The sequence below is a fragment of the Hemiscyllium ocellatum genome, chromosome 28, assembly GCF_020745735.1.
Source record: "Hemiscyllium ocellatum isolate sHemOce1 chromosome 28, sHemOce1.pat.X.cur, whole genome shotgun sequence".
NCBI lineage: Eukaryota > Metazoa > Chordata > Chondrichthyes > Orectolobiformes > Hemiscylliidae > Hemiscyllium > Hemiscyllium ocellatum.
Window position 1 is genome coordinate 2,728,078 of NC_083428.1, and position 15,186 is coordinate 2,743,263.

The 15,186-nt window shown below is 45.8% G+C and overlaps 1 protein-coding gene across 1 annotated transcript; it reads right to left on the minus strand.

The window, feature by feature from the left end:
* Positions 1 to 845: 845 nt before the first annotated feature.
* rex1bd (required for excision 1-B domain containing) lies at positions 846 to 14,956 on the minus strand. Its single transcript, XM_060845875.1, has 5 exons — positions 14,882 to 14,956; positions 9,437 to 9,519; positions 8,038 to 8,242; positions 6,652 to 6,740; positions 846 to 1,271 (listed from the first exon to the last, which is right to left on the minus strand). Exons 1-5 carry the CDS (start codon positions 14,954 to 14,956, stop codon positions 1,190 to 1,192), a joined length of 534 nt encoding a protein of 177 aa, XP_060701858.1. The 3' UTR covers positions 846 to 1,189.
* Positions 14,957 to 15,186: the final 230 nt, after the last annotated feature.

The window sequence follows — 15,186 nt, forward strand, 5'->3', positions numbered from 1 at the left end:
ACTTTTTGATTTTTGGTTTTCTTTATTGTTTATTATGTTTGTTTTTCTGGGTTTCTAAGGAAAACAAAAAGAGAAAAACAAAGACAAAGCTCGGTCGCTGAGCTACTAACTCCACATCATCTGGTTCACAGACTAAATAATGCCCCCACACTCTTAAAAGACACTCACTTTTGGGAACACAACATTGCAATTTCTTCACTACCAAAGTGCCATCATGGTATTATACAAATGCTGTTTGATGGCATTACACTGTTAAAGACCTGTTAAGTCCGGCATTCCCAAAGTGAAGTTGCAACCTCAGAGGCAGCAATGGACACCATGTAGCTATGCCACTTCCCTCCCTCTTTCCCTCACCCCCTGTTTTCACAAGGCATCACACCCCCAACTCACCTCAGTTCTCAAAGGAGCACAATAACTTTCAAGCATCTAAATGGGGAAAACATTTGGAATGCAGTGTTTTAGGTTGTGGGTTCAAGTCTCACTGCAGAGATGAGCTGATAGTCCAGTCTGACACTCCCAGTGCAGTACTGCACAATTGAAGATGTCATCTTTCAAAGGGAGCATGCAACAGAGACCTGCCTCTTCAGGCGTATGTGACAAATTCCACAGCCACTATTTTGTACAACACATGGAGACTCCCCCACTGATATTCAGCCCTCAAACTACACCATTAAAACAGATCAGAATCCGTCTCACTGCAGTTTATGGGATCTTGCTGTGTTCAGTAGCTGCACTTCTTGTCTACTGAACAGTTAACCATTCTGAGATTATTTTAAAAATGCATGTTTATCCTTTTCCTTGCATAATGTAGAAGCAACGGCTAATATGGATGTTGCAGTTTGAAATAGTTGACAAGAAGCACAGTCATTTATTTCTCTGAACAGTTTACACAGTGAGTCAACAGGAAGTGCAAATGACATTCAGTAATTCCATCACTGCTTAGGGTCTGCGCCGAGTTCTTGCTGAATCTTGGGATGCGTGGAATGAATCAGGTTCCTCTGGAGAAAGGTAAAATTGTTCCAAAGATCTTTGTTCCTTTCCTGTACCTAGGCAGCAAGGAATTATCGGGGCTGATTTGGTGACAGTGCACGTGATGAAGAGCAGAAACTCCAGCTTCAGGAGATGCTGTTTGTGGGACCTTAATAATGTTGAGGTCTCTAACAGATCAACAACACTGGTGAGAACAAATCTATCCGCTGGCTTCGATCTCCTCGGAATCGTATTTGAAGTCCTGAAGGATCTCATTAATTGCCTCAATGGTCTTCCTAATCCTGGAGAAAATGATAAATACATTATAAAATCAGGAAAGATGGAGACGCTTGCAAGAAATAAACTCACTGATTCCTCCCCTATGTAGCCTCTGTGCACTGCTCTCAGGTGCCTTGGCAAAGTAATCGTACACACAAGACAGGGAGTGGCAGCGAACTCTCTGACTCAAAGGTGTACCACAGTGAAGTTCAGTCTTATTCAAGCAGTGTGTCCAATCGCATGCACACTGTTCAACAAAGAGGGAAGCAAGAGTGTGGGGGCAATCACAGCTGAAACTCTCACCCAATTCCTTCCACCAACCTCAGAAGAGAGCATTTACAACCGACAGCCCTTCACATGCTACAGGGAGGAATTTTATTTATTCATAGGACGTGTGCATTGCTGGCTGGCCAGCAATTCTAGGTTGATCCACAATACCCTTAGGAAGGAATTCCACGATTTTGATCCATCGACACTGAAGAATTTGGATACAGAACTAGCTCAAAAGGTAGAAGACAGAGGGTGGTGGTGGAGGGTTGCTTTTCAGACTAAAGGCCTATGACCAGTGGAGTGCCACAAGGAACGGTGCTGGGTCCACTGCGTTTCGTCATTTATATAAATGATTTGGATGTGAGCATAAGTGGTATAGTTAGCAAGTATGAAGATGACACCAAAACTGAAGGTGTAGTGAACAGCGAAGGTGGTTACCTCAGAGTACAACAGGATCTTGATCAGATGGGCCAATGGGCTGAGGAGTGGCAGATGGCGTTTACTTTAAATAAACATGAGGTACTGCATTTTGGAAAGGCAATTCAGAGCAGCTGTTATACACTTAATAGTAAGGTCCTAGGGAGTGTTGCTGGACAAACACACCTTGGAGTGCAGGTTCATAGTTTCTTGTAAGTAAAGTCACAGGTAGATAGGATAGTGAAGGTGTTTGATATGCTTTCTTTAATTGGTCACAGTATTGAATATAGGAGTTGGGAGGTAATGTTGCGGTTGTATAGGATATTATTTAGGCCACTTTTGGAATAGTGCATGCAAATCTGGTCTCCTTCCTATCAGAAGGATGTTGCAAAACTTGAAAGGGTTCAGAAAAGATTTACAAAGATGTTTTGAGGGTTGGAGGATTTGAGCTATGGGGAGAGGCTGAATAGGCTGGAGCTGTTTTCCCTGGAGCATTAGAAGCTGAGGGGTGACCTTACAGAGGTTTATAAAATTATGAGGGGCATGGATAGGATAAATAGACACAAAGTATTTTTCCTGAGATGGGAGACTCCAGAACTAGAGGGCATAGGTTTAGGGTGAGAGGGGAAAGATATAAAAGGGACCTAAAGGGCAACTTTTTCACACAGCGGGTGGTATGTGTATGGAATGAGCTGCCAGAGGAAGTGGTGGAGGCTGGTACACTTACAGCATTTAAAAGGCATCGGGATGAGTATATGAAAGGGTTAGAGGGATATGGGCCAAGTGCTGGCAAATGGGACTAGATTAAGTTAGGATACCTGGTTGGCATGGATGAGTTGGACAGAAAGTCTGTTTCCATGCTGTACATCTCTATGACTCTTAATGGCAACATATTTACTGGTCAGGATGTTGAGTGGCTTTGAGAGGAACTTGCAGGTGATGGTGTTCCCATGTATCTGCTACCTTTGCCCTTTAGATGGAAGTGGTGGTGTGTTTGGAAGATGCTATCTAAGGAGCCTTGGTGAATTTCTGCAATACATCTTGTAGACAGTACACACTGCTGCTACTGAGCATCCGTGGTGGAGGGAGTGGATACATGTGGATGTGGTATTAATCAAGTGGGCTGCTCTATCTGGGATGGTGTTGAGCTTGTTGAGTGCCATTGGAATTGCATCCATGCAGGCAATTGTGGAATATTCTATCACACTCCTGACTTGTGCTTTGTAGATGATAAACAGGCTTTGGGAAGTGAGTTACTTGCTGCAGTATTTTCAGGCTCTGACCTGCTCTTGTAACCACTTCGATTCTGTGGCGTCCAGTTGTGCTTCTAGAACATAGAACATAGAACAATACAGCACAGAACAGGCCCTTCGGCCCACGATGTTGTGCCGAACATCTATCCTAGATTAAGCACCCATCCATGTACCTATCCAATTGCCGCTTAAAGGTCGCCAATGATTCTGACACTCCCACGGGCAGCGCATTCCATGCCCCCACCACTCTCTGGGTAAAGAACCCACCCCTGACATCTCCCCTATACCTTCCACCCTTCACCTTAAATTTATGTCCTCTTGTAACACTCTGTTGTACCCGGGAAAAAAGTTTCTGACTGTCTACTCTATCTATTCCTCTGATCATCTTATAAACCTCTATCAAGTCACCCCTCATCCTTCGCCGTTCCAACGAGAAAAGGCCGAGAACTCTCAACCTATCCTCGTACGACCTATTCTCCATTCCAGGCAACATCCTGGTAAATCTTCTCTGCACCCTCTCCAAAGCTTCCACATCTTTCCTAAAGTGAGGCGACCAGAACTGCACACAGTACTCCAAATGTGGCCTAACCAAAGTCCTGTACAGCTGCAACATCACTTCACGATTCTTGAATTCAATCCCTCTGCTAATGAACGCTAATACACCATAGGCCTTCTTACAAGCTCTATCCACCTGAGTGGCAACTTTCAAAGATCTATGTACATAGACCCCAAGATCCCTCTGTTCTTCCACCTGACTAAGAACCCTACCATTAACCCTGTATTCCGCATTCTTATTTGTTCTTCCAAAATGGACAACCTCACACTTGGCAGGGTTGAACTCCATCTGCCACTCCTCAGCCCAGCTCTGCATCATATCTAAGTCCCTTTGCAGCCGACAACAGCCCTCCTCACTGTCCACAACTCCACCAATCTTCATATCATCTGCAAATTTACTGACCCACCCTTCGACTCCCTCATCCAAGTCATTAATAAAAATTACAAACAGCAGAGGACCCAGAACTGATCCCTGCGGAACTCCACTTGTAACTGGGCTCCAGGCTGAATACTTACCATTTACCACCACTCTCTGACTTCGACCGGTTAGCCAGTTTTCTATCCAATTGGCCAAATTTCCCTCTATCCCATGCCTCCTGACTTTCCGCATAAGCCTACCATGGGGAACCTTATCAAATGCCTTACTAAAATCCATGTACACTACATCCACTGCTCTACCCTCATCCACATGCTTGGTCACCTCCTCAAAGAATTCAATAAGACTTGTAAGGCAAGACCTACCCTTCACAAATCCGTGCTGGCTGTCCCTAATCAAGCAGTGTCTTTCCAGATACTCATAAATCCTATCCCTCAGTACCCTATCCATTACTTTGCCCACCACAGAAGTAAGACTAACTGGCCTGTAATTCCCGGGGTTATCCCTATTCCCTTTTTGGAACAGGGGCACAACATTCGCTACTCTCCAGTCCCCTGGTACCACCCCCGTTGACAGTGAAGACGAAAAGATCATTGCCAACGGTACTGCAATTTCCTCTCTTGCTTCCCACATAATCCTAGGATATATCCCGTCAGGCCCGGGGGACTTGTCTATCCTCAAGTTGTTCAAAATGTCCAACACATCTTCCTTCCTAACAAGTATCTCTTCTAGCTTACCAGTCCGTTTCACACTCTCCTCTTCAACAATACGGTCCCTCTCGTTCGTAAATACTGAAGAAAAGTACTCATTCAAGACCTCTCCTATCTCTTCCGACTCAATACACAATCTCCCACTACTGTCCTTGATCGGACCTACCCTCGTTCTCGTCATTCTCATGTTTCTCACATACGCATAAAATGCCTTGGGGTTATCTTTGATCCTACCCGCCAAGGATTTTTCATGCCCTCTCTTAGCTCTCCTAATCCCTTTCTTCAGGTCCCTTCTGGCTATCCTGTATCCCTCCACTGCTCTGTCTGAACCCTGTTTCCTCAACCTTATGTAAGCCTCCTTCTTCCTCTTTACTAGACATTCAACCTCCCTCGTCAACCAAGGCTCCCTCACACGACCATTTCTTTCCTGCCTGATAGGTACATACATATCAAGGACACGTCGTATCTGCTCCTTGAAAAAGTTCCACATTTCCACCACATCCTTCCCTGACAGCCTATGCTCCTCAAATCCTGTCTTACAGCATCGTAATTTCCCTTCCCCCAATTGTAAAATCTACCCTGTTGTGCGCACCTATCTCTCTCCATAACCAAGATGAAAGTCACAGAATTGTGGTCACCATCACCAAAATGTTCACCCACTAACAAGCCCATCACTTGTCCCGGTTCATTACTGAGTACCAAATCCAATATGGCCTCCCCTCTGGTTGGACAATCTACATTCTTCTGGTCAATGATAACCCCCTGGATGTTGATATAGTGAGGGAATTCAGTGATGGCAACATCTTTGAATGTTAAAGGTGGTGATTAGGTTGTCTCTATTGGAAATGATCATTGCTTGGCATTGGTGTCACACAAATGTTACTAGTCACTTGTCTCTCCAAGGCTGGACAGATGCATCTGTACTCAGCAAATTGGTACGGATGAGGTCAAGAAAGTTTTTTCCTCTAGCAGTGATGTCCTTTAGGACCCAACTAGCTCAGTCAGTAGTGCTGCTGCTGAGGCACTTTGGTAGTGGATATTGAAAACGTCCCACTCTTCACCCCACCCTATCAACATTTCATTAGATTAGATTAGATTACTTACAGTGTGGAAACAGGCCCTACGGCCCAACAAGTCCACACCGACCCGCCGAAGCACAACCCACCCATTCCCCTACATTTACTCCTTTACCTAACACTATGGGCAATTTATCCTGGCCAATTCACCTAACCTGCACATCTTTGGACCGTGGGAGGAAACCCACGCAGACACGGGGAGAACATGCAAACTCCACACAGTCAGTCGCCTGAGTCGGGAATTGAACCCGGGTCTCCGGCGCTGTGAGGCAGCAGTGCTAACCACTGTGCCACCGTGCCTTCTATCCTTAGATCTCATTTACTGATCTAGCTTAGACACATTAACAGCTTTCACTTTAAAATCCCTCATTCCATGTGGGACCAAGTTCCACAATCCCACCACACTCTGGGTAAAGTGGTTTCTCCTGAATTCCCTATCAGTGGATTTATTAGTGAGTCTCTTGAATCCACAGCCCCTGCCTTACCAGGAGAACATCCAGTCAAGCCTGAGCTCCATCAAGTTGCTTCTCAGGTCATTCTTTTCTAGGTAAGAGTATCAGCTGCTTGGTCTAGCCAGTTGGGCATGAGTGCTTTGCAGAGCATTCTGAGCTGAATGTCAGGCAACAGGGCCTTCGTGGAAACAAGACGCCATGCCTGCCATTGGTGATAGGATACTGCACTGTGGAATGGACAGCATCTCCCCAAATGTGGGGCTGATAACACGCATAGAACAGCAATGCTCATACCTCTGCTTCAGTTCTCGGGCCTCCTCCTGGTAGGTCTCGTTGCCTGGATGGTCCAACATATTCTGCTTGGCAAGTTGGAGCCTGGCTGTCTAGAGAATAAGAAAAGAAGGGACCCTTGTCAGAAACTTACAATTCTCCGAGGTAAAGGGCATTTTACTCTGTACATAACCCCACGTTGTACCTTACTTCTTAAAGTCATTCACTGTACATAGGAGTCACTGGCTGGGCCAGCATTTAATGTCCATCCTACTAGTCCTGACAAGTTGGTGGTGACATGCTTGTTGAACTACTGCAAGTCATTTGGTGAAGGTGAACCCACAATGATATCTGTCTTATCTTTTCACTAATGTGCTGGGCTAAATATTCAGGGCTATGTGAATTTTTTTGAAAGAAGGTAGACAGGAAAGTGTGGTGGAACTGCTTTGATAGTGTACAATGGAATAAGTACAACTGCAAGAAATAATCTTGGATTGGAAGAAGTAGAATCCACATTGGTAGAGATACTGGGCAAGACAATACTGGTACAAGTAATCAATAGGGCTATCGAACAGTTGCTATACTATAGCAAACATAGGGAATTCTGGAGAAACTTAACAGAATGGGAGTATCTGTGGGGAAAGGAAAGAGAGTTAACATTCTAAGTCTAGTGTGACTCCTCTTCAGAACTATACTGTAGGACAGAGAATAAATCAAGTATGAATTATGAAGGTGAGGGAAATAATGAGGGCATGAAAAAAAGTACATTAGTGATTTTAATCTTCGTGTAGATTGGGAAAATAAAATTGCAGAGGGTCCAGAGGAAACATTCATAGTGTATATTTGTGACAGCTTCCAAGAAGAACATGTGGATCCAACCAGGGATCAGGCTGGTTTGGCTCTGGTAGTATTTTCCCTCACTCTTCTAAACTCCAATGAGCACAGGACAAACTACTTAACCCTTCTTCGTCTGACAGTGTCTCCATAACCAGTCCCCTTCTCTGGACTGCCCCCAATATGAGCATATCTTTCCTGAGATAAGGGTACCAAATCTGTTCAATGTTTGAGGTGTGGTCTAACTTGTGCCTTGTCTGGTTATTGCGAGACTTCCCCATTATTATGCTTCATTCCCTTTGAAATGAAATGCCAACATTTCAGAACTTCCCTAAACCTGCTAAACAGTACAGTTCATCTGCCTTTTGCCTGTTCACTTAAACTTGACACATGATTGGCTTTAATCTCAGTAAACACAGCCCTGACCACAGGATCCCTTTCAAATAGATAGCGGCTCCGATACCTTCCCAGTGCGAGATCAGCTAAACCAGAGTTCTCTACACTCTAATGTGTGGGTTCCCACTCTTTGTTCCAGTGGCTTTCCCTGATCCCCTTGAGGTCCATTTTCCAACTCACCAATTCTAGCTTTTCCCGTTCCCGTTCCTGAACTCTCGCGACGTGCTCAGAGAGATCTGGGCGATCATACTCCTCGTGAAACCGGTCCTTGAGCTGAATCACTTCCTTGGAGATCCGGTTAAATGCCTGGGTGATTTCGTGCACCAGCTGCCGGTATTTGATAAAGTCATAGTTGGGAGCAGAGCGGAGATACGCCTGATGTCCTCTGGAACCGGAGAGTTACAGGAGGAGAAAGTTTCTGATTATTATTCAACATGTTTGTATGTTTTAAACTTCTTTGAGCCTGGCCCTGAGGCACACAGACCTAATATCAGCCCTTTGCCTAAGTTCAGCCCAGTGGAGGGAAGGGCCAAGTGGCTCTCAGGCTGAGGCATTTCAGTTTGTCTGCTGCCATCTGAACCAGTATCAATCAGTAACAGTGTATGCTCCAGGCAGTTTCTATAACAGAGACAGGAATGAGAAAGGAAAATGAGAAGCAGAAGGGAGAAAGTGAGTGCATCAATGAGGCAGATGTAGAGAGTCAGGGAGGAGCTCTGGATGCTTCAGGATGGTTCCGGGTGAAATGGAAACTGGAAGTGACTGCTGTTCTCCGTTTGAAACTCTCACTATAATTACTGTGGTACTACATCTGCCAAATGTGTCCTCTCTATAAATCAATCTGGTTAGTTATTAACAAATATCCGCACAGGCTGGGTGCGTGGGTGAGTATGTTCATGGGCCATTGATAATGAAAGCAGAGAACACTAGAAATTAGATTAGATTAGATTAGACTTACAGTGTGGAAACAGGCTCTTCGGCCAAACAAGTCCACACCGACCCGCCGAAGCGCAACCCACCCATACCCCTACCTAACACTACGGGCAATTTAGCATGGCCAATTCACCTGACCCACACATCTTTGGACTGTGGGAGGAAACCGGAGCACCTGGAGGAAACCCACGCAGACACGGGGAGAACGTGCAAACTCCACACAGTCTGAGTCAGGAATTGAACCCGGGTCTCAGGCGCTGTGAGGCAGCAGTGCTAACCACTGTGCCACCGTGCTGCCCAGTAATCTTGGACTGAGAAAGTCCCAGAGGGATCCAAGATCCAATGAACAGATAACATGGCACTTCAGGCTTGAGGAGATTCAAGGTCCAATTACAAGGAAATTAGAAACAAAAACAGGAGTTACTGGAGCTCAGCAGGTCTGGCAGAATCTGTATACAGGAGGCGTGAATATTAGGACGGCTTGTTAAAATAATATTGTATGGGTGCCAAACAGACAAGACAGTCACACCATAGATAAACAGCTCTCTGTTTTTAAAGGTGCACAGGAAGAAACAGGAAAATTGTAAAACTATTTTCTTCCAGAATAAATAACCACCTCAGATTCTGTGTAAATTGGTCTCGTACTCACAGATCAAAAAGCCGATAAGCTTCAACACGCTCCTCCTGTAATGCATAAAGGGTCCGCACCAGTGTATTCAGTCCATTTGCACTCTGCAACCAACAAACAATGAATGTAAAATGTAAATTGGGGGCACAATAAAAGGGTTGGTATGGTGGCTCAGTGGTTAGCTGCCTCACAGTGCCAGGGAACCGGGTTAGAGTCCCACCTCAGGTGACTGTCTGTGTGGAGTTTGCACATTCTCCCCTGTGCCTGTGTGGGTTTCCTCTGGGTGCTCCGGTTTCCTCCCACAGTCCGAAGATGTGCAGGTTGGGTGAATTGGCCATGCTAAATTGCCCATAGTGTGAGGTGTATTAGTCAGAGGGAAATGGGTCTAGGTGGGTTACTCTGCAGAGGGTCAATGTGGACTTGTTTGGCCGGAGGGCCTGTTTCCACACTGTAGGGAACCTAATCTAAAAACATAATACTGTAGAAGAATTGCAAGTGCTGAAGAAACACAGATCTGGCAGTATCTATGTGGAGAAAAACAGAGTTAACTTTTTGAATGAAATATGACTTCTTCAGAATTGAAGGGAGAGAGAAATGCGAAGAATTTTGTGCCGTTAAAAATGGGGAGAGAGTGGGAAAGATGACCAAGGAAGGTCAGGGACAGGGTAGTGCGCCACTCTGCTGCTTGGCCTTGGCTGGGGTTCTATAGCCATCTCGACGTTTCAAATAACCTGCTCAGCAGAGCTGGTAAAATCAAGGATAACAAAGTCAATGAGATCAAAAACTACCAAAGTGACCAGTATGGGCTTGTGCCAGAACCTGCTCGTGCTTACAAGAATCAAGGCATCAACTTGGGTGGTAGTTGAGGTTCAGAACAATGGCAAGATCTCCAGGGGAGAACATGCTGCCCTCGAGTCCAGCCATTACTGTCAAGAGATTGGCTTGGATTCACAAAATTAATCTCAAGAAGCAAGGACTGCTGCCTCTGACCTTCAGCAATCCTGGTGATTATGACAAAGTGCAACCAGAAGTTCAAGTCTCCATCAGTGGGCTGAAGGAATTTACCCCGGAAAGCTTCGCACTTGTACCCTTACACACCAGGAAGGCAGCCAGGATACAATCATGTTCAACTACAGCTTCAACGAGGGCCAGGGTGAATGGTTCAAGCCAGCAGCGTACTCAACAGGATGAAGGTGCAGCAGGAGTAAAACTCCCGGGAGGATAGGGAACAGGGGGACTGTGCCCAAGGACTCAGTGGTACTTGTGCAGCTTTGCACCATGACATTCAGCAACTGTGCACAGTCCAGTCTGATACTCAGATATCACACTTGGACAATCAAAAGTCAGCCCATGTCAATGACAAATTTTTAAATATAATTTGTTCATTGTTTCCTATTGCGCTGTGAAGTGAATGGATCTGATTTCTGTGGTCTTAGATGTTATTTGTTTTAAAATTTTTTGTATATTCGTTTTGCCCATTTACTCAGAAACCAAATCACACTTCTGTGGGAGGTGAAGGCTTACTGGTATTATCAGTAATGAGGGAAATGAGGACTGTAGATGCTCAAGATCAGAGTATAAAAAGTGTGGTGCGGGGGATCCAAGATGGCGGCAACTCAGCAAGTCTGAGTCTATAGTGCTCCTCCCAAGACTTGGGTAAAGTGGGCCACCCGCCTCTACCACACTCACCATATAATTTAAAATAGTTTTTACTTAATGTAATTAGTTGCTCAGTTCTAAATTTAGACAGTCTAATCTCCTGTAAAAATGACTAGGGGGAAAGGAGCCCGCAGTTCTCAGTATGCAGGAGCCCCTCCCCAGCTGCAGCAGAGGCGTCCGCAGCCGCCTCGGTGGACTTACCCCGTGGAAATAATCTCCAAACTCGACGCCTTCATCGAAGAGTCCCGGAGCCGATGGGACTCACTCTCGGCCGTGTTACAAAAGCACAGCCGAGACATCGAGGAAATCGAGCGCCGAGTCGGAGGGGCGGAGCTAAAAGCACAATCGGCTGTGGATCGGGTCCGGACTCTCAAACAGTAAGTCCGGACCTTAGAGAATCACGATTCTCGAGGTCGTCGAAAAAATATTTGTTTGCTGGGCCTTCCTGAATGGGAAGGCGGCCAGCTTACAGCGTTTCTCGAGCAGTGGCTTTCACAGCTGTTAAACCTGGAGCTGGATCAGGCCAGGTGAGGGTGGGATGGGCCTACCGGGTCGCAGTGCACGGGCCCGGCTCGAACCAGCTCCCGCCCGGTGGTGGTTACCTTATCCTATTTCATCTCTGTCCTTAGGAACGGGGTTATTTTCCCCTGTTATTTGTATTACTATATTTATTTTATTTGCTGAGACTGTAATTTTATAGTCATATATGTTCATACATGGTATTAATATTACAAAATATATCCAGGTGTTGGTGTGTGTGCGTGTTTGTGCGGGGGGGGGGGGGCGGGGGGGGTGGTGGTGGTAGGCTACTCATTGTTAATTCTAGCTCAGTAGTATATTTGAATTTTCTTTATCCTATCATGGGGTGCCTGGGTCAAGGGTGGGACGCTGGTTGGGAGAGGTTATGATGGGCTTTTGGAAAGGAAGTGATGTCCCCTGGGAACAAGGGGGGAGATCTCCGTTTAACATTTTTTAAATTTAGAAATAGTTTTTTATTTTATTGATCTGAGTGTATTAAAGAGCCTTTATTTTTGTGAATTTTATATACCCTATGCTCGGGATGTTTTGGATAGGGTTTCTTTACAGATTTTTTTTTAAACAGATTACTTGCACTGTGGAAACAGACCCTTCGGCCCAACAAGTCCACACCGACCCGCCGAAGCGCAACCTACCCAGACTCATTGCTCTACATTTACCCCTTCACCTAACACTACGGGCAATTGAGCATGGCCAATTCACCTGACCCGCACATTTTTGGACTGTGGGAGGAAACCGGAGCACCCGGAGGAAACCCACGCTGACACGGGGAGAATGTGCAAACTCCACCCAGTCAGTCACCTGAGACAGGAAATGAACCCGGGTCTCTGGTGCTGTGAGGCTGCAGTGCTAACCACTGTGCCACCATGCCGCCCATCTTCTCCTGAGGGGTCTCGGACTTGCCCGGTGATTATGGTTAATCAGTCGATTAAATGGTGTACCTGGAATATCACGGGGTGTAATTCACCAATCAAAAGGAAGAAAATATTATCAAACCTCAAGAAAGAAAGGGTTGATATAGCTCTCCTATAGGAGAGGCATTTATTGGATAAAGAACACCTGAAATTACGATAAGGAAGAGATTATTTTCCATTCTCCCTTTCTGTGCAAGGAAAAACATTTTGGTAAACTGGCTGGCTGAGGGCCCTCATGGACTTTCGAATTGGCACAGAATAATTATGGAATATACTCGCCCTGACTTCCTTACAAATATGGTGCACCAACAAAAAACAAATTATTGCATAAAATATGGCAACCCTTCTTGAATTTCACAAATACAGATATTTCGGTCATCCTAACAAGGGCCTTTATTCAATTGAGAGGGTGAACCTGGCTGGTCCGGGGCCCCTTAGGAGAGGAATCCCGCACGGATACGGGTTTTGTTATGGTCTGATGTTAACACATTCCGAGCATGTATATCACTACACAATTTCTGTGTTTTCCGTCGGTTTTTTTTCTTGAATAATGCAAGAGATTTAATCATACACTCTGGTTAGTTGTAGTTTAGATGAGTAGTTAGTTGAGTTTTGTTTTTTTTCTCTCAGTATTTTTTCTGTTTGATAGATTTTGGTTATTATTTATTTAAGATTTAATTGTATATCAATGTTTATACTTGGGTTTTTTTAAGTTTTCTTTTGTAAACGTGTAAAAACATGTTAAATTTTCAATAAAAATATCTATTAAAAAAAAGTGTGGTGCTTGAAAAGCACAGTAGGTCAGACAGCATCCAAGGAGCAGGACAGTCATCGTTTCAGGCATAAGCACTTCCTGAAGAAAGGCTTATACCTGAAACATAACTCTCCTGCTCTTCAAATGCTGCCCGGCCTGCTGTAGCTTTTCCAGTGCCACACTTTTCGACTATTAATGCAGAAACCCAGGTCATGTTCTGGAGATCTGGGCTTGAATCCAGCTATGGCAGATGGTGGAATTTGAATAATCTTGAATTTAGAATCGAATATTTACCATCAAACCATTGTTGGTTGTTGGAAAAGCTCATTTGGTTCACTGATATTCTTTGGGGAAACAACCTGCTGTCTTTACCTGGTCTGGCCTACATGTGACTCCAGCCCCCAGTACCATGGTTGATTCTTAACTGCCCCTCGAGGTAATAAATGTTGGTTCAGTCAGCAATGCCCACATCCCATGTGGTAACATTCAGTTTGGTAGTTATCAACAAAATGACTGACTTAATAAAATTAGAGAGCAGGAGGCAAAAATAACAAAGATGTTATGAAGAAAAAAAACAAAGAGTGATAATGATTGTAAAGAAATTAAACAACAAATGTGATGTGTTCAGAGAAAACAAACTCCTACAGACCACAAGGAGGATAATCAGCCCATTCCGCCTGTGTTGGTTTTTTGAAAGAGCTAGTCAATTAGAGAACAGCACGGTGGCTCACACTGCTGCATAACAGCACCAGGGACCTGGGTTCAAGTTCTCTCTTGGATGACTGTCTGTGTGCAGTTTGTACATTCTCCCAAAGTGCTTCCTCCAGGTGCTCTGGCTTCCTCCTACAGTCCAAAGATGTGCAAGTCAGGCCATGGGAGAAATATGAAAGTGGAGGGAGGCTTGATGTGAACAGGGTAAGGGGAAAGTTGAGAAAAGTTTGGGGGTACAGACTCTGTTTGAGGGGGCTGGTGGTGCATAGACACGGGGTACATAATCACACAGTGGGGCTGGTGTCACACATGGTGGGGTATTGAACAATGGGGAGGATAATGGACGTGGAAGGAACAGACACCGCAGAGTGTAGGGCAGGGTGAAGGTCTGAACACGGGCTGGGGCGGGGGGGTCTGGATATGTGCAAAAATGGACACATTGGAATATAGATAACGGGGTGGGTATGGACAGAAGGTGGGGTCTTGGATGTGGGGCTGTGTGAATACGATGGGGGTATAGGCGGGGGGGGAATGTTATGGATGAGGGGGGTGATAGACACTGGGGGGGGTGGGGGTGGTCGGACATTGGGGAGGGCCCGTTGCGTACTGCAGCTGTCAAGTGCGCGTATGCTCATTCTGAGCGATGAGGCTTCCTCTGGCCGAATAGCAAGACCCCCTCTCCCCGCCCCCGCCCCCCCCCAATCAAATTGGGGCACGGGGTGGGGGCTGAAACCTCAGGTCTCTCCTCGGCCCTAAGCGGGTTTGAGCCCGAGGACACAGCGATGGGGGTGGGATGGCCTTACTTCGGGCCTCTATCTCTCCGAAGGCGCCGGCGCTGAGTACAGGGTTAGCCGCCGCGAAGGCTCGACTGAAGGAACAGGCCGCACTCACCATCCTCCATCCAGAGCGCGACCGGCTCAGGGACTTGCTCCTGTCAGCCGTCTGGTCCTCCTGCGACAGCGACATCTCAGGCCAGGCTGCGTTACTGCAGGCCAGGTTTGACCTCCCACAACAGCATAATCTCAGGCCAGGCTGCGTTATTGCAGGCCAGGTTTGACCTCCCACAACAGCATCATCTCAGGCCAAGCTGCGTTATTGCAGGCCAGGCTGGTCCTCCCACAACAGCATCAAAGCCGGTTATTGCAGCTGGATGAACATTAAAGATCATTGACGTTAAACTTAAATTTCTGATTTTC